Source organism: Mus pahari, chromosome 14 (assembly GCF_900095145.1).
Source record: "Mus pahari chromosome 14, PAHARI_EIJ_v1.1, whole genome shotgun sequence".
NCBI lineage: Eukaryota > Metazoa > Chordata > Mammalia > Rodentia > Muridae > Mus > Mus pahari.
The window spans coordinates 71,167,477-71,187,285 of record NC_034603.1 but is presented as its reverse complement, the minus strand read 5'-3'; the positions used below and the strand labels follow the sequence as shown (position 1 = coordinate 71,187,285).

The window sequence follows — 19,809 nt, the reverse complement described above, 5'->3', positions numbered from 1 at the left end:
AGTGTTTCTCCGTGTAGCCCTGACTGTCCTGGAACTCCAACTCAGAGGTCCACCTGCCTCTGCCTCTGCAGTGCTGGGATTAAAGGGGCAGGGCCCATACATCCAGCCGGCTTTTTATCTCAGTCATGGAATCTGTGTGCAGGGGCTGAGGAGGTGGCTCCATCAGTAAGCTTTGTAAACTAAGACCTGAGTTCCGTATCCAGCAGCCATGCAAACAAGTGTGGTGGTAACACTCCAGCACTGGGGAAGGATCAACAGGAGAATCTTTAGGGACTTTCTGGACAGTCTAGCCTAATTAGTGAGTTCCAGACTGGGTGAGAGACACTGACCCCCCCCCCCCTTTATAAAAAGGCAAAAATCAGGATGTGGTCACATGTGGAAGGAGATGGTGATGGGGTGGGGAGGGAGAAGCCTAAGGACAGATGCGGATGTTCTGGTTCTTCCGGGTGTGGGGAAGCACAGGGTTTCATCTTGTTATGACATCCCATAGATGATGCGTTTGCTTTGTGTGCATAAAGAACTATCTAATAAAAAGCATATTCATTCACCAGTTCTCAGCAGAACAGCTGGTGTCTGTGTAGGATGCATATCAGTGACACACAGGCCACCCGTTCTTGTCTGTGACACTCCAAGCCGCGCGGCAGGGCCCTCTTCCCTAAAAGACAGATGTGCACAGCGGCCCAGCCTCCCTCCCAGGCAAGGCTTACTCACCACCCTTCTCAGGGCTGAAATGACCGATGCCTCAGCCATATTAAACCTGCACAGGCCAGCCCAGGAGCCCCAGTAAAACTCCCTGAAGCCACCACATCTGACTTGCCTACCTCTTCCCAGGAGCCAGGGGCTGAGCAGGACACCAGGACACAGGGTCAGACCAGGGTCCTCACTGAATCACTTGCATTCTGCCCTGAGCCACTCCCATTTTGGTTTTCAAATAAGGTGATAATTGGGGCACACCATCACAAGGCGTATGGCTTTCCCCAAGCGTGGCCCTTTCTCTAGGGCAGGATGACCTGCATTCTTTCCCAGTACTGAGTCCCTGGACAACCCTCGCTGGACTGGAATGACCTGCACACCACCCATGATCAGTCCCTGACAGCTCAGCCCCTATGGAGCAGGACCTCACAACTTTCCAGACAACATGGCGCCCCCCCACCCCCACCTCCATTTTACATAGAAGAAATGGAGGCTCAGAAAGTCTGAGAACCTCCAGCCAACAACACGGACAGCCCTTCATCAAATGCAGCGAGAGCTCTGTGTCCATGAAAGGCTAGAAGCTCAAGGCTGAGTCTGAGTGGGTCCTGCTGAGATCATGGGTGAGGGGAGATGCTACCCAGTTCATGGGAAGCAGTGAAAGCCACACCGGAGCTTCTGAGGAGGGGTCCCGAGTCACCGGCCCAACAATCGCTAGAACGACAGTGCTCCTCCAGCTGTGCTCTGCTATATGAAGCTCACTTGGGTCACAAAGACACACAGCTGAATTCGTGTCCTCAAGAGCTGGTCCCCTCTTTGGAAGGATAAGAGAGATGCCAATGAGATGTGATTGGGAAGCCAAGAAAGATGACAAGTGTCAATCTTCCTGAGGAAGAGGAGGAGGAGGAGGAGGAGGAGGAGGAGGAGGAAGAGGAGGAGGAGGACCATTGGGAGGAGGAGGACACCTGGAGCAGGAAGACTGGGCCTCTGCCAAGCAGGGCACACTCAGCACTGCCCTCCAGCTTAAGACCGGTCCCCAGATGCTGCCTGGTGTCCCGTGCTGCTTGGCAGGGTGGGTGGAGATGAAGGAGTCCCATTGAGACCCCAGGAGGGGCTCAGATGGAGCAGGTGCTGGTGAGAGGCTCCAGTGAGACGATGGTACCAACCTCACTCCACAGAGTGGACAGGAGTCCTTGGAACCTCCCCCAGGAGAAGGCAGGGGTGAGCACAAAAGCACAGAGCAGTGATGTACGGCGAGAACAACAAAATAGACATCGAGATTAATGATGGCAAATGGGAGGATTACTCACTGTGTAGACGCCAGACCTTGTCTGTCTCATATAATGTTACATCCTTTAATCCTCGCCACCCCCATTTTACAGAGGGAAAAGTTGAGGCTCAGAGAAAATAAGGTCACCCAGCTACATAGATGGAAGCCCAGGACTGTCACCCTAGAGATGAGAGTGGCCAGGAGGAGCCAGGCAGGGGATGGAGGGTGCAGGGTCGAGGTTGGCCTTGGGGTTGGAGAACACTACAGTCAGGTGGGGGTGTTCCCCGATGACGTCACTGCCCTTCTGATCACATCATCTAAAGCCACAAGTACAGGGAAGGTCATCTGAGACAAAGAGTGGCAAGAGGAGGTCCTGAAGCAAAGAGGGCCCTGAAGAGAGGGACACAGCTGGGGGGACAGTTCCCAGGACTGCTGCTAAACAGGGGACTCCTCGCCTGCTAGGGTGAGCCCATGCTGCAAGGCTGGAGGGGGCAGGGGGGGGCAGGGGGAAACCAAGATGGCCAAGCCTTCTCCGACATTCTGTGCTGGGAGAACCTAGACAGACCCATTTCCCCATCCAACTCCTTCATCCTGGCCAGAGTGTGTGGGATGAGATTCTTCAATGAAGGCTGAGTGTCAGGTGCCAGAGACTTAAATGCCTCACCCCAGGTTAACAAATGTCAATATTCCGCATTCTACTGAGATCCCTGACCTGGACTTTCACAGGACACATGTGCTTTCTTGATTTAGTCTTGCCATGTGCTTCCAGAAAGTGTGTGTGTGTGTGTGATACTAATACGAAATTTAAATAGTAAATAATATCAGTCTCTCCAAGGAGTTCATTCTAGAAAATGGTGACATGGGCAGAGAGAGCCCTCAGCCTCTACAGGGCTCACCACGCTGGACACCTACCTAACCCTCCAGGTATCCACAGCCCCTGCAAATACTCTGCCCTGACCTCTTTTTGGGCCATCAGTACTGTGATCTTCTCTAATAGAACAGACTTCAGGCAGAAACCCACAGAGCTCAGGAGGCTTATAGTCATCTGGGAAGGATTCTCCAGACATTAGGATGCCTGGAGCATCAACAGAATGGATGTGGACCCTGGGGGTGTTAGCACTGGGATTCCAGATTCCTGTCCCCAGAGAGAGGGGCACAATTGTCAGACAGTGGTGCAGAGCCCTCTGCTCCAAAGGCCTGGGCAGGACCCTCCTCATATCTTGGGCTAACGGCAGTGTCAGATTTCCTCCAAATGACTGTCCTGGACTCCAGGAACAACATATCCAATCACAAGGGCAGACTGAGACCCTTCAGTGATGCTCACATCCCAGAGACCAAATGAGAGTGTCTAGTCTTGGACTAAGTCTAGATAGACCTTGAGGGAGATTCCTGGCTATCAGTGAGGGGCTGTGAACCCTGGAGGGCCTGGCTTCCTACAGTCAGCATCTAACTAGAGCCACAGTCTACAGCCTGAGGAGCCTTAGGCACTGAAGTGGTTCTCTCGGGGGCTCAGTTTGTCACCCGTAGAATGGGGAGACCAAGAGCATGCTTCTAAGGCTGACGGAGGTGATGTGGTTCCTCTGTGCACACCAGGCTGAGGCAGGAACATCAGAAAGGACAGATCGATTCCCCGCTGATGATTAAATTCTGTTCCCTGGCTGCCCACTTTCTGGAGACAGGGTGCAGCTTTAGCTTCAAGGGCATGCCAGAGTCATGGTCATCCTTGGAAAGGTCTGGAACCTCTCACCCTGCAGAAGCTTCTGAGATGGAGGTCCACCTTCGCTAGATTTGGATGCTCTTTCTGTTGAAGTCAAGGGACTGGGTGGGATGGCCTCTAGGGCCTACTAAGGGCAGGAGCAGAGAGGAGCCTTGCCAGGTGGTCAGCGGGCTGCACTCCCCTACCCAGAAGCTCTTCTCTTCTTCTATTTTTGTTTGTTGAGACAGGGTCTCTCATCACCCTGACTGCCCTGAAAATTTCCACATAGGCCAGGTTGGTCTTGAACGTATAGAAATCTACCTGTCTTGGCCTCCCAAGTGTTGGGGTCAAAGGCACCACAATGCATGAGTGAGTGCTCTCCTCTCCTTGTGAGGCTCCTGTCACAGCAGTGATGTGGCTTAGTCCACATCTGCTTGGGGTCTCCTCCACAGCCTTGTCAATGGGAGCGCCTGGCCTGAGAGAGGCCAGCTACCCTATGTGTGGTTTCCTCTGTTCTCTCTCTCTCTCTCTCTCTCTCTCTCATCCACATGCCGCCCTGAACTTTTACAGGGTGGTAGTTCTGCAATAGCTGCTGGGGAGATGGGAAGGGGGCACTTGGGTATTTGTGTGTCACCTAGGAAGTGGTATCAAGAGCATCAGTTAGTTATCTCCCAAGGGGAGACACAACAGACAGGTATGGGGGGGGCAAGCAAAGAGAAGGCACAGCCATCGCAGACACAAAGTCCCCAACCTGGGGTGTAGCTCAGTTGGTAGAGTGCTTGCCTAGCATGCATGAAGCTCTGGGTTCGATCCCTAACACCAAATAAAACCAGGCACAGTGGCGTGGGCTAAGCCCAGCACTGAGGCAGTGAAAGAGGAGAAGGTCAAGATCATCCTTGGCTACAATGTTTCAGATTCCCAAGAGATGGGATGACACCATCAAGCTTAGACTAAAGCACCTCAGCCCCATAACGTTTCTGGGGAAGACACAGAATGTGCTTCCCCCAACTCAAAACTGAGCTCAGAGCGGCTTCTCAGAAACAAGCCATTTTTTTTTCTCTCCCACCCACCCATTTCCCTTTCTTTCTTTCTTTCTTTCTTTCTTTCTTTCTTTCTTTCTTTCTTTCTTTCTTTCTTTCTTTCTTTCTTTCTTTCTTTCGTGGAGACAGAATCTCACTGTATAGCCCCAGCTGGTTTCAAACTTGCAATCCTCCTGCCTCAGTCTCTGGAGTGCAGGGATCACAGTCATACCGCTGCCATGCTGACAAAATGAATTTTTCGTTCTCATTTTCCTCTGCCTTGCCTCTTTTCAGAAAGAATTCAGCACAGCTGGCAGCCAACATCCTGTCTGACGGCCAGAACGTATTTATGGAGCATCAGTAGCCATTACCCAGAGACCAAGCATGGTGAATTCTAGATGCTCCAGGCATGGGGTCTGCCCGCAAGGAGTTTTGAATACAAAATGTTTCTGGATAAATAGCAGAATGGAGATGAAAACACTGGATGAGGCAAAAGAGAAGACGAATATGTCACCCAAGGTCAGCACAGGTGCAAACATGGAGTATCAAGTCTAGCTCTGGGGCTCCTAAATGGCCGGTGCATAAAGGAAATATGCTTTATAAAAAAAGGAGAGAGCATTCTGGCTTCTCAGCGGGAAGTTGTGCTGAATGTCTAGCTGTGAAAGTCAAGGAAAGACTCAATAGCCCAGAAACACCAACTCGGGGCTAGGATCTGGGCGTGAATTCTGAGGCTGGGGCGCAGGGTGCGGGGAGAGATGGCTTATCTCAAGAGCTGAGGTCATTCCTCAGAACCCACGGGGAAAGGTTGGGTGTGGTGGTGTGCCTGTAATCCCAGAGCTAGGGAGGCAGAAGCAGGGAAATCCTTGAAACTCACTAGCCAACCAACCTAGACTAATTAGGGACCCTAAGGTCTCAGTGAGAGACTCTATTTCCAAAGCTAAACAGAGAAATGACACCATAGGTTGTATTCTGGGTCCATGGTCAAATGCACACATGAATAAGCTACCCCCTTCCCACAAATTCATACATAGCTTCCCCCCAACACACACACACACACACACACACACACACACACACACACACACGAAGAGAAACCACTCTGACTACTGCTTCTGGCTCACACAGGGTGAAGATCAGATACCAAGGAGAAAAAGGGACCCTGGAGAATGAGGGCACGGGTAGTAGGCAGTGACCTTATAGGACATTGTCTATGTACCAATTAAGAGCATAGAGGCCCAATGATTGACCAAGGCTAGCCCTACTTGGTCCAAGGGCAGCAAAAAAACTTGCATGGCCACACTGCACCATCCTAACTTGAGGAAGCCCTGACCAATTGCAGGAAAGCTCCAGCGACAGATGCCTGTCCCCAGTCAGAGTTCCTAGACTTATCAGAGTGGGATCCACACTCGAGAAGGAACAGCTCTCAAGGTGAAAGTGTAGTGAGATCTTGTCTCAAAGTGATCCTTTGGAGAACAACATATTATAGGGACATACAGCTTCTCCTCCTTCTAACAAGCCGGAGTGGAGGCAGAATGTGGGCTCCAACCCTTCTCCCACCACGTGTGGTCTGTGCAAAGCAGCTGCTCATCGTTAGTCTTGTAGGAATACCTTCTAGGTCTGTAAAGACAGCCACACAGCATGCAAGGGCACTTGCCCCTGGGTCCTGCCACTTTTATATGCCTAGCACGAGCTGGGTGAGTGTAGAAGAAGCTCTAACACATACATGGAAGAATTCTTCAATCTGGGCTGAGAAGAAGCAACAAAGCCCAAGGGGATGGACATGGTGGAGACACCCCAGCATCCAGTACAGCTGCAGCAATCCGCTCAGGAGGGTCCCACTGCCTTAGAGACGCCGAAGGCCCTTTACAGTTTAGGGTTGTCAGCTACATGACACAAGCCAGCCAGGTCCTGTGCTTGGCAGAGCAGGAATAAGCCCTGGCCAACCTAGGGGCCAAGTCCCTACTGCCTTCTCCAGCTGAGAGGAAGGAGGCACACAGAGGTTCATGTTCTATTTCGTGTCAGGATTGAGGGAGGAGCCAGAGAGGGGTTCTGAAAGGCATGTTGTATAGGCAGGTAGAGGTCAAAATAAAACAAGGGGGTGTCTAGCTCAGAACCATGGGAGGTTTCAGAGGGACAGAATGACAGCCCCGGAAAGCCACGTTATGAAGTGTGGGGGAACTAGAGAGAGACAGCGTGCTGGTTCACATGGTCACAAGCCCCCATTTGCATGCATAGCAATCGCTGGAAGATTGGTTTTCTTTGCCGATCCCGGCTGGCTCCCACAGATAAGTGGGACTCTGCGCCCAGGGGCAGGTTTGGCAGAAAGGCCCTCCCAACAAACCTGGTCACAGGGTCCTGTTGCTCCCATCCCCCTTGCCAACGCAGGGACGCAGGACATTCTCTTCAAGTCTCTCTGGCTCAGTTAGGGAACTGGGTTATGCCACCTCCGCTGCTGCTGTGGGTTTCCTCCGCATTCCCTGGGGGGCGTTTGGATTTTCTGATGACCTCAGGCTTCGAGAGAGTGCTTCCAGCTGCCTACCTTGCCCTCACCTCCACCCAGGCCTCCTAACCTGGTCTCAGTGGGGATCAGGCCTGTGTGCTCTTCGTGGACCTCCAGAGCTGAAACCAGTACACACTTGCTGTCACTGGGTCTTAAACCCAAGCAAGGGCTCTGCTTCCCAGAGATTCTACTCAGAGATTGGGGATCCACTACAGATACTCTTGCACCTCCTCTGGGTAGGGGATGGGGCTCTTGGTCATCTCTCTAGCAGTGGTGGTTACTAAGATGACTCTGGTAGGACAGACATCCTGAGCTCTCAGTACCATGGGCAGGGAAGGCATGTTATTGCCCATTTGGTGGATGAGAAAACTGAGGCCTGGGAAGGCTGGTAATTCAGCCTGCACCTTGAAGCTGCTCACATATAAAGTTTATGGCCTCTACTCTGTCCTGGAATCAGTTTCCAGTCTCCCACTAGGCACAGAAAACTCAAACATCCACTGGCCTGATCACAGAGCATCGCTTTGCAATAGGAAGAGCATGTCCAACAGTTCAGGTGCCCCGGATCCCCGACCTGGAAACCATCTCTCACTCTGACTCCTCTTGTCTCCAAGCACAGAACATTTCTGGGTCCCCATCCTTCCTTTAGATGTGTGAGTGTGCCTGACATTTCTGGAATTCACTCCACATGCATTAATGAGGCCATTTTGAGAAGGCCTGCCTCAGGGGGAACCGGAGAGCCGTCTGCTGTCCCCATCCTGACCCCTGCCAAGTCCTGCCAGCTGTACTAACCAAGCTCAAACAGGCAGCCAGGTGCTGCAGACCTTGGCATCCTTGCCCCTGCCTGCCCTATACCTTTTGGGGCCCCTGACCCAGAAATTCAGTATCTGGGGCTGTGTTGGAGTTACCACACTGGTCAGCATGGGCAGACAGAAGTCCCTCTCAAAAGCTTGTCACCGGGCAGCCAGGCGAGCTGTAGGGCTCCCGGAGAAGTTCATTTAAGGCAGGGTTAGTGGGGTTCCTTCCCTCCAGCACGAGGCTGGGGCTACCAGAACCTCTGTAGTTCTGCAGCAGTAATCAAACTTCCACTCCACAGGTCATCTAACCCAAAGACGCAGAGTTTAGTCTCTGAGCACCAGGTCTGGTCTCTTGTACCCTTGGGCTACCAGGACCTAAGCCACAGGACAAGAAGCCAACTTGAAGGTCTTCACAGGCAACCACAGGAAGGGGAAGTGGAGAGAGGCTACACCGGAGGCCCAGGTGGCTTAGGGATACTCCTGCAGAAGCAGGGTAGAGGCTCAGTGATTGTTCTCAGTATCCCACTCTTCCCATGAGCTCTATCAGCCTGTACCGGGGAAGTCCCCACGAGACTCTGTCCTTCGATGATTCCGTCCCACTTCTTCCTCTTCTCAGTGGCCAACCATGCACTCAGTACAGGGGACTCACTCTCTAAGAAGAACCCTATTCGGAGCTAGGACATCACAGGTACCAGGCCCGGAGGGGACGAGGTAGAAGTCTTTCCCTTGCTGTCGCCCCACATACCTCTACCCCCCAAAGAATGTAATTAAGCAGCAGGCTTCTGCCAGGAGCCAGGCTTTCTGCTTTCCGTCTATAAATCACCTCCTGAGTCATCCCCCAGCTCCAGAAGCAGCTTCACCTCGTGCTGGGGCTGCTCCAGCAGTCAGGGCCCCAAGCCTACCTACCCCTCCCCACCAGGCCCATGGTGAGCTCTATGTTCCAGCTGGAGATGACAGAGGCTTCTGAGCTTAGAAGACTGTGGGTTGTCAGGAGGATTAGGGGAGACCCCAGACTAGCTCTGTCCACCTGACCCTTCCTCCCCTAGGCAACAACAACAGCAACAACAACAACAACAAAAAGCTGAACTTCAGTGGGCTGGAAAGATGGCTCAGTGGTTAAGAGCACAGGTCCTTTCAGAGGTTCAGGGTTCAATTCCCAGCACCCACATGGCAGCTCACAACTGTCTGTAACTTTAATTCCAGGGGATCGGACTCTCTTGCATGGGCATACATGTAGGAAAACACCAACACGCATACAATAAAAAATAATTTAAAAAGCTGAACTTCTGATTTTGAAGGAAGTTACAAGCCTCTGGGCACTAGTGCCAGGCACATGGAACAAGGAGAAATGAGAGCCATGGGGGCCAGTCTTGGAGGGTTTATTTGAAGAGACAAGTCTGGATTCAGGGCCGGACAGAGGTTCAAACATTGAACTATACTTTCTGCATACCGGCAGCATTCTGGGGCCTAAATTTGATCACTGATGTTCATGGGGTAGAGGCCATAACTTAATTTTTCCTATGGGGAAACTAAGACTGGGAAAGGTCATTTTGCCAGCAGCCTGGAGTCAGAGGAATAGAGAGCCCTTACATGAGGTTTGGAAGTGAATTAAGAAGGCATGGCGGTGTTGGGTAGAAGGCGGGGTTTAGGGCAGGTCACCAAGCTACAAAAATCAAGGGGTACATTGACTCAGGTGGGTCCCAAGTATCTGCTGTGGAGTCCCCCATCATATCCCTGAGGCTCTGAGAAGATGAATGGACACCTCTCAGTATAGTCAAGAGAGAGGCAGGGAGCTGAAACTCTGAGAAGGACAGAGAGTCACCCTAGGTCACACTAGTCACCCTAGGCCCATGAATGCTAAGCTCAGAACTCAGATGTGGTTCTCCACTTCCAGCTGAAACATCTTCAGCTCCCCAGAAGGAATATATAGAAACAGAACATGTGGTGGCCCGGCCTTCAAGAAGGGAGGCAGAAGCAGGAAGGAGGGTCTCTGAGTTCAAGGCCAGCCTGGTCTACAGAGTGCGTTCTAGGACAGCCAGGGCTACACAGAGAAACCCTGTCTCAAAACAAAACAAAGCAAAACAAAACAAAACAAAAGAGGGGGATGCTGGGTAAATGTAGGGTATGCCCTCCTCTCCAGCAGTTTTGGTAGGAGGCCAATGGATACTGCTCTAACCTTCCAGCCCACTATGTCCTCCTGCAAGCACTGAGTTCTGCCCTGCGAGGGTGGGGGAAGGTTCCTTGGACCAATCTGTCCCTTGGGGACTCTTACCTGGGGGCCCTGTTTGACTCTTTAATGGAGGTTGGAGCAGAGGCCCAGAAGTGAGTGAGCGTGGGCCCTGGAGAGCTCTAGCTGAGTTTACAGTGGGCTACCAGCAGCAGGTACCAGCTTCGTAAAGGCCTAGATTCCCAGGTCACCTCTTCTGACACCAGGATTCAATGCAGTTTAGACCCCAAGACCTCAGAATCTGTGTGTGCTGAGAAGTGGGCCACACCCAGCTTTTACCTCTTGGTCCCAAAGCTGTTAATAAGACACTTGGATATTTGCGGGGGGTGGGGGGAGGCAGGGGAGGACTTTCCTCTGACAGCTGTGTCCCCCCCTCAACCGCTATCCTAACCCCAACCTCGTGCCTTCCTCCCTATGTAGTCCGGTCCGCTCTTCTCAAGGACAAACACAGTTCCTGATACTGTAAGCCAGTGTTTTGCCAGTTGTCTTGTTTGTTGTTTGTGTGGCAATGTGTGATGCCATTAGAAGGACACCAACAGATATACCACTAAATTGCGCTGCTCCCTTTGTAGCACAAGGTCCCGCCCACAATAGGGGTGGGGCTGTGAAGTCATTTTCAAGGGGCCCATCATTTCGTCCCCCTCACCCCCAGACGAATCCCCCCACCGCAAGATCTTCTCTGGAAGAGCAGCCACCCTGCTAAAGCTTGGCCATCCGATCTGGTATCTCCCATCTGTCTGTCTGTCTGACTGACTGTCTGTCTGTGGGATCAACAGCCTCCAGCCAGCTCGGCTCACCAGCCCTAGCCCCAGCCAGCTGTAATTCCTGCCTGTTACAAGTGTTAACACCTGGCCTGGGGCCTTCCTCCCCCACAGTCTCCAGGTGCCTCCCTGGGCCCAGCCCACTGACCCCCACGGGGGTTTGACTGAACACGTTCTTTCGTTCCCATGCCTCAGAGAGAAGGCTGTTGGGTGGGCGTTGAGCAGGGGAGGCAGCAGGATGTGGCACATGGAGAAACTGAGGCAGGGTTTAAGATAGGCGCTTGGGTGGAGGAAGGGCTCTGGAGTGGTGCAATGAGAAGCCAGACACCCTAACAGGCTTGGAGCCCTCAGCAAAACATTTCCCTTCTAAACTGCAAGATTGGGTAGGCTGGTGGCCCCCGGGGTAAAAAGTGAGAAGAGTGACCCCCCAAAAGTGGGGGTTGGGGGGAGGAGTCACTGGTCCTCAGCCACACAGTGTGAAGTGAGCTGCCAAACACCACCCAGCCAACCAGGCCCCTTTTATCAGGGCATCTCCTATGGAGCACAGATGGCACAGGGCAAGGCCGTAGGACCGTCTTATCCCTCAAGAAAGAGAAAGGCAGATTTCTTTACCAGGAGCTAAGTAGTAATAAGAAGAAGGAATGTTCTAGAAATCAGGCTGGTTGTCACTGGTCCTGCTCCAATGCAGCCACTGTCGGGCGGGCTGGGAGGCTCTGGGGCACAGGGCTTCCTTTTAGAGTAAGAGGCCCCTCAGAGCCCCTTCCTCAATGCCTTCTCTCAGGGTCTGGGCTCAAGCAAGGAAGAGCAGGGACAGGCTACTGGGAGTAGGGGTCCTTTCTGGAGGTGATGTGGACAGAAATCCCAGCTAAGCCATTTCCCCTGCAAATCCTTCTGGGGGGAATGTGAGAGCTGGGTGGGCCAAGGAGGTGGCAGGCAGTTACGGACTCAAACGCTAAAAGGCTAAAAGGACTGGATGGAATCTGCCAGCCTCGGGGCAGAGGAGGGGAATCAAGAATTTGAGGCCTACCCACTCTCTACTTCCAGCCCCGAGAAGGTGATTCATGCCCCAGCTCCAAGACGAAAGGGAAATGACCTTAGAGGAGGGAAGGCCTGTGGCCACAGTCCTCAAGCGGGCAAGGTATGCTGGTGCCAAGGAAGGCCCTGCCCCCACCCCAGCTGGGATCCCAGACCGATTGTGTCTGCAGCCACCTTCTGAGACCTCCACTTCCTGCCTGTCCTTCCCCTCAAGGCCACTGATGTCCACCAAGCACCCCTCTCAGGTGTTCTTCACATCCACAAGTCAGGTGTCAGCAAACATGACCACAGTCGCATAACCACTGACACAATACTATGTCACTGGCATTTGGGGACATGATCAGAAGCGGGGCCTGGACACAGTCCTCAGCCAGGTATCGACAAGGCTCACTCTCATGCTTCTAACCATGGCTGGTCATGCCACGAACACTGGTCTCACGCACAAAGACATTTGTTGGGCCTTCCCCTTACGCTGTCAGGAAGGCATGCGCGGGTGGAGGGACATACACAGACACAAGCACAGACAGCACACAGGTCCAAACACAAACACCGCCATGTCCAGTATCACAGGCAAAAGCCAGGCGGTCCCCCTTTACACAAGCAATGAATACTTCTAGACTTCTGTGTCACATCACAGAACCAGCCACTTGCTGATCCTTCTATGCAGATACAGCATACCCTGCTGTGGGCTGCAGACGCCCTAGGCACACACCAAAAAGGTTTCACACCAAACACTTGCTAACAGCTTCTACCCACAGAGACATACCGGTACACAGACACTTAGGGTCATTGACCTAAAACACACACTGTATTACACGCACAGAGGTAGTAGCCACGGGCACTGACAAACCACCCATCTCAAAAAATACCCATACATTCTCTCTATGGCTCAGACAAAAGCAGCCACCTGGTCCCCCCTCAACCCGCAAACAGGCCATGTATGTTATGTTAGGGCCTGTCTCTGCCCTCCAGGTCTTCCTAATGTTTCTTGTCGGATGGGGACCTTATCTAGATATTCCTGGACATTACTACACACAGAGGTTACTGCTACCTCCATCTGACCTACTGGTGCTGCCCCCCCAGGAAGTTCTCTCTTCCAGTTCACAAAACTAGCAAGCCCACCCTCTCCTCCTTCCTCTATGCCATCCCTAGGGCTTCAGCACCCGCTGCAGGGTCCCTGAGAAGGCAGTGTGGCCTTGGCTGGGGGAAGGAAAGTCTGGAGGCAACCTTTCACCAATTGGCAGAACCTCACTCTGGAATCCCTGGCTGCCCCCCCAGCATGCAGAGGCTCTATATACTCCACACAGGAACCCCAGACCAGCCCAAGTCCACAGGAAAAGAAAGATGGCCTGTCCTTGGGGCATTTATCAACCTAAGGAGCAACTCCTGGATCATCTAAACAGAACCTTGGGCAGGCCATGGCTTGGGTGCCTGTGTTCATGACTGCCCCCTCCCCTGGCCTTCCGACACCCCAAAGCATTTGGGAAAAGGCTTGGGGTGTGGCCCAGTATCTTGTAAGCCCTGAGCCTCATACTGCAGGCTTGCAGGTAGCAGGCAGGGAGGGGGCCATGTAGGCAGCACTTTACCCTGGAAGCACTTCTGTCTAACTTTCACCCCAGGGGCCAGTCTCCTTCTTACTCAGAGCCCCCCCCCCCGGGCTGCTAGCCACTGTCCAGGAGGGGGAGGGTTCTTTTATTAAAGTTTTCCGGAATGCAGGGGGCTGGAGACTGAGAGGGCTGGGGTGTAATTTAGAAAACTGGTTTTAGTGTCTTCCACCGGAGGACCTACAGAGGGGGAGCAGCAATGAGGCTTGGAAAACAGGGGAGTCCCTGGAGCTGGGGTTTCCAAAAGGCGGTTTATCTTCCAGTGAATCCCTTCACACACCCATCAGCTCCAAGTACTCCGCCTGCTTGCCCAGCCTTATTTACTAAAATGCCTTTTGTATCCGTATTTCTCAGGGACAGAATTCCCCTTTCCCTCGCCCTTTCTCCTAGCTTCCCCGTCTTCCAAACAGCAACGAATTTGACATGGAGAACTAGGTTTTCACTCAAAAAAAAACAGCAAGCCTACCCCTCCCAAACAAGTACATTTTCAAAGAGCCCCCCACCTCCCTTTTCACCGGGATGGACAAGCAAGGAACGAATACACCCAGATCAGCAATGGTATCTAGGATCAGCAAATTCTATATTCACTTCAGAGGCTCAAAATTAATCTAGAATGGAGTGGGGAGAATTTACTGAAATACCCCCTAAGTCCCCTGCTTGGGATCCCCAAAGCCCTTAGGGTCTGAAATACGAAGGCAAACGCGAGTATTGTGGGGGAAATCTCTTGACCGAGACACCGAAGAGGTGCGGTGGCGGAAAAGGACAGGATAATTTTACCCACGGAGACCCTAAAATGGAGAAGAGGAGTGGCCGGGCCCCGGGGACAGCACAGAAATGCAAGTGTGAGCAAACGAAGGGTCTTCGGGACCCTCAAATTGGGGTGGGAGAGGGTGAAGACTAAGAACGAGAGACCTTCAGGGGTAGGGAGAGCCCTCCCGCCTCTGCGGCGGGTAGCAGGGAAAATGGTGATTATCCGAGAAGCCAGGAGTTGGATTCGGAAGGCGACAGCAGCAGAAGATCCAGGAGGGGTGGACGGCTGGGGGGCTAGCGGGAAGCAAGGAGAAAAGAGCCCCAGGCCTGCTGCAGCCTAGACCCGGCTAGCGCCTCCCACCGTCCCCGGGCGCGGCCGAGAGATCGGGGCCGCAGGCAGACAAGAGGCAAGTCTTACCACCAAATTGGGTAGCCAGCGAGGACCCTGGTGCCACTGAGCAGGAGGCCGAGTAGCAGCCCGAGCAGGTGGGGCTCCATTAGAAGCAGCGCCGAGGAGGAAGTTTGCCGGCGATCATGAAGAGGGGGAGCGACGCCCCCAATAGTTGGAACAAAGTCCACTTGAGGTTGGAAATGACTTTCGGGCTTGTCAGAGGCGCACCTCCACCCGCAGCCGCCCCCCTCCGGAGCCCAGCGCCTAGCAGCCGGGTTTGAGGATGTCAGCGAGCAGCCAATCAGCGCCCGCGGCCTAAGGTAAGAGATGAGTCTGTAGTTCAGCCTGTCAATCACGGCCCCTCCCGCCCGGCCCACAACTCCGGCTCTGGGAAGGGCATCTCCCGGCAAACTTGGGCAAAGCCTGCGCCCCGGGCGCACGGAGGCCTCGGGAGGACCCGGCACGCTGGATTCTCTGCTGGCCTGGGACACCCCCTCCCCAGTCCACGCGACCCAGGTTTAGGGAGCTGGAGCTTTGACCCGGCGTTCACGTGGTGAAGGGGTCGGCTTGGGCATTGATGGGTGGCTCCCTTTTCTGTCGGGGAACAGTGATCCCTTGGCACTTGGGCCCGAAAGGAATCGAGACTAGAAAGCAAAGGGGTTGTTTCCAGATCGCGCGACTGGGATTAGGGGCTAGGAAAATGCAACCCCTCCCAGCCTCCAGCCTTTTCGGGCTCGCGAGCTGGCGGCTCCTGCCACCCGGCCGCAGGTCGCTTGCAGGGTGTCCGAGGGGCGCGCGGGAGAGTCCGCGGAGGCTCTGAAGGTCTGCCAGCCGGCGGCGCCGGGGGACAGAGCTAGTGTCATTTGAGTCTTTTGTCAAGAGTCAGATTGGTATCGCGACCTCCTGCAGCCTTTGCATTTCCTGCAACTGACACCAGCCGCCGTTTGCATTTCCTGCGGGAGGATTCGGTCACTTTCTCCTCCTGCAGGCGTGCTGGCCGGACCTCAGCAGTACCTGCAGTCTCTTGGATCTTAGGGTGGAAGCATCTGGGACTAGTGAAACATGGCATAGCGCTGGCCAGTGGTGGCTGGGGGAGAGGGATCTCCAGGAACATCTTCCTCCCTTATGTCCAGGTCTCTGACCTATATTCCCGACCCTTCTACGGATGTGAAACTAAAACCTGGTGATTGGTGTTTAAGTGTTGTCCCATGCAGACACCAGATTCACCCTACGACCTACTGAAGCTCATATACAGGGGGGGATGTGTTCAGGCCTCCAAGGGGCACTCTTCTTACCAATTCTCCACAGTTTGGGAGTTAAGTCTGAGCCCCCATCACACCTAGATTGTTAGGATTCAGTCCCCTTACCTAGGTACCTCAGCCTCTCTCCCCGGCCACGGAAGACATTCAGCCCATGAAATGCTCCTGGCTTGGGACCAAGAAAGCAAGCCCAAGGAGAAGCCATGGTGGGACTTAACTGTGTAGACGTGGAAGAGAAGGAGCCCACCTAAACCTGCCGAGAGCCAGGAATGGCGGGCTTTCTCGCTGTTAGGGGTGGATGGGATTGAGGGAAGCCCTACAGGGGAGCAGACATTCCTAGCCTTTGATCCGGCAGGCTGGTGCCCACAGCTCGGATCCACTGCCCCTGCTGGTCTGTTCTCGGCACATGGCTTCTGCTGGTGAAAGGAGAGCAAGGAACTGGCCCCTGGGGGCACTAAGGGTCGAGAGAGCCGCCTGGGCTTGTCACAGCTTCTGCGAGTTCCTAGCCCGATCCTCGGCTGGAGGGGGGTAGAGGGAGAGATGAAAGAGGGGAGGAAGGGGAGATAGAGAGAGACAAGTGGATAGAGACGCTGAGACGGAAAACAGGGGCGGGGGCGGGGTGAACGCTCAGACAGAGGAAGAAGTGGGGGAGAAAGGGAAAGGGGAGAAGTGGGGAGGACTAAGGAACAGCAGGCAATCCCCCACCTGCTGAAGACTAGTGGAGCTGGTAGATGATACTGAGATAAGCACCCCTAGAAATGCCCCCGGGGGCCGGGCATTCCCAGAAGATTCCCCCCCAAGGGGCAGGGCTGATTCTGAGGCCTGGTTTCTGATTCACTTGGGAGGGCAGTGGGAGGGGGCTGACCACTATCGGGGAATGCAAAGCTTCACAAGCTTTGGGGTTACTAGGTAGCCTTTAGCTGAGATCTTGATTGCTGCTCTTCCCATGGGGGCTCCCCATAGGCCGCTGAACATCTATGCATAGCGTGGGGGGGGGTGGATAGTCCAAAACTAGTGTTTCTCAAAACGTTGCTTTCTCTGCAGCGCTATGGTGTGGAGGCAAGAGCTAATCTGGAGGGCTTCTTGGGGGGGTCATTTAGAACCTTAAGATTCCACAGGTGCCAGCCCTAGAGAGTGGGGGCAAAGGTTCTTGGTGGCTTTGGGTGAGATGTTGGTTGCCTGAGAGATGCGTGGGAAGCTGTCCTGGTGTGGCTAAAACTGGTCGTCCCTTGAAGGGCTGTGTGTATGCAGGTGCCTCTTACAGGCATCCCAGAGCCCGAGGCAGCCCCAGGTGCTGTTCCGCGGGTAGGAAACAAACAGGCGAAGGTGCAAGAAGGAAAGGAGGAAGGGACCAGAAGCGGGGAGTGGCCGCGCTGCCGCAGAGAGTAGAGGCCTGCGTGGGGATTTCCCCCCCACTTGAAAGTTCCCCAGAGGAGGGGATTCCGGAGTACTTTCGTCTCTCTTGCCAGGTGTCCTTCCTTCAACACAGGCTTAATTTTCTTCCTCCTGCCTGCGGGTGGCAACGCAGGAATGGACCCTGCCCAGGCAGTGAGGGAGCCCCCTTGCCACGAATATCTCCTAGACACATCTTCTCTCTTGATAGGCACCCATCATCAGGGTAGGCTGCACATGGCGGGAAAGGGTTATTTTTATTCCGAAACCAGCTAGTGAGGGTGGACACGAGGCTCGCCCTGGACAGGAAGGGTGGTCTCCTGGTTGAGGGAGGGGAAGGCATCTGGGATCCAGGACCTGCAGCAAAAGATGTGGCACGTGGGAAGCCTGCGTGCTGTGTGTGACTGACAGGGACTTCAGACCCGAGATGGGGAACCCCCACCCCCACCTCAGTAGCTGCCCGGAGGTTCCTTTTGAAGTGCGCTCTCTCCAGGAGTTCTCGGTCAGCGGCTGTGTGTATTCTGCGCTGCTCCACCGGACCCCTGCCGAGGCACCTCGAAGACAAAGAATTTGGCCGCCAGACCCCCGCCCGCCCTCACGAGGCTGCCAGTCTGTCGTGAGGAGGGAGGGGGAAATCTCCCACCCAGGCTCTGAGTTCCGTGTATTTTCGCTGGGACTGTTCCCTCTGGGAACTGCGGGATGAGGGTGGGGAGGCTCAGAAACAACCTACCCTAATGTAGGGATGGAGGGGGGGGACCACTGTGGGCAAACAGGGAGATATCGGGTGCGAAGGTCAAGGGGCCTGAAGCAGAGATTCTCAGAAGAACACCTGAGAGAACTAAAGACTCCAAGGCCTCTGACCAGGAGAAAGGAGCTTTTAAGGGTCTCTTAACAGGACGCCATTCATGCAGGTAGGCCTCATCTTCCAAAGTGAAAAGTCTGAAGTCGAAACCTGTGGCCTGCAGAAAGGCCACAGAGTAGGGGGACCCAAGCACCCCCAAGAGTTCCAGGTGTCTGTTCCAGAGCTCAGAGCCTTCCTTGAGCTGCCTGGCTCCTACATTGCCCAGAGGGGAGCTGCTGATTAGAAGGCAAAAGTGAGCAAGCCTTCAGGTCCTATGTAGCCTGGATCTTTGGGGGATCTCCGCTAAGGAGGCATCCTTGTGAGTGAATTCCCTTAATCTACTGTGCAATTTCTCAGAGCTTACCTGGGGATCAAGTGTGCTCCACTTAGGGGCTCAAGGCACCCTGAGTCACCTGGGAGGACTGGCAGGTCCTAGAGACAGTTGGCAGACTGGCTGATGTGGTACAGAGTGGCAACTCTGAGAGTGGACCCTGTGATACCCCAAGGCCTTCCACTCAGAACAGGTGTCCTTTCTAAGTCTCGGTGGTCTGCCAGATCTGAAGATGCCAGGTGTCCCCCTTTTTTCCAGTGATCCTCCAATAGCAGCGCCAGGTCCCAAGGGGAATTTGGAAGAAGAAACGAAGGCCAGCACCGCCAGCGGAGGTAGCTGCTCCCTGAGTGTACCCTCAGTTGTGGTGTGAGAATGGGACTTAGCTATCTCACAGGGAGTCCTTATCATAAGGCATCAATGCCACACGAAGCTGACTTGGATGGTAAAGAAACACTGGCTTTCTTCTTTTCTCTGTGACAAGGGCACTCCTCTCCCCCTAACTTGTCCTAGTATCAGTTCCCCCCTCTTGTAGGACTCCCACATCAGCATCTCTTTGGATCATCTCCCTACCCCCATCAGTGGCCACCCCCTAGCCTACGGCTCTGGCCAGCAGCTTTTTTTCCCCAAGAAGCCCCTAACACTGCCGTGGAGTGAACTCAGGAGAACTCTGGCACCAAGAGCAGAATGGGCTGACAGAGGGTGTAGAGATCCCAGATGAGAGGGCCCTGGGTTTATGCTCCTTGTGGTATTTTAAGACACTTTAATGCTTCCTGGAGACCTGTCTACCCCAGTATTGGGTCCAGTTTTCCTCAAGGTAACAGGCACCTTTCCTGATGGCTTGAGATGGAACTCAGCAACCTGGCTGGAAGTCACTGCCGCCTGGAGGCATCTGAGACTCGATGTCTCCAGTCACAATGTGCTCTCTCTCTCTCTCTCTCTCTCTCTCTCTCTCTCTCTCTCTCTCTCTCTCTCTCTCTGGTGTGCACCTGCATGCACACCATTACAGAGGTCCCAGGTGTTCTTTGCATAGGTGTTCTGTGTAGTTGTTCACTAAGAAGGACTATATGTGGGTAACCCCCAGGTAAGCATGCCTGAGCCCCAAGTTCTGAGTATATGAGGCTTACCTTCTCCTGGAAGAGTCATACCTCAGAGGATCAAATGTTTCTAAGCAGCAAAGTTAAGAGCTGGAAAGACGCTCGGGAGAAGACTTTGGTGGGGACACTATAAAAAAAAAAAAAAAAGAAAGAAA

At 53.8% G+C, this 19,809-nt stretch overlaps 1 protein-coding gene across 1 annotated transcript in view; it reads right to left on the bottom strand.

Moving 5' to 3' along the window:
• Wnt3 (Wnt family member 3) overlaps positions 1 to 14,957 on the bottom strand; it is a 43,505-nt gene extending 28,548 nt beyond the window's left edge. Inside the window, exon 1 of the mRNA XM_021212836.1 lies at positions 14,765 to 14,957. Coding sequence (XP_021068495.1) covers positions 14,765 to 14,844 — 80 coding nt within the window. The 5' untranslated portion in view covers positions 14,845 to 14,957. The remainder of the gene's footprint in view (positions 1 to 14,764) is intronic.
• Positions 14,958 to 19,809: the final 4,852 nt, after the last annotated feature.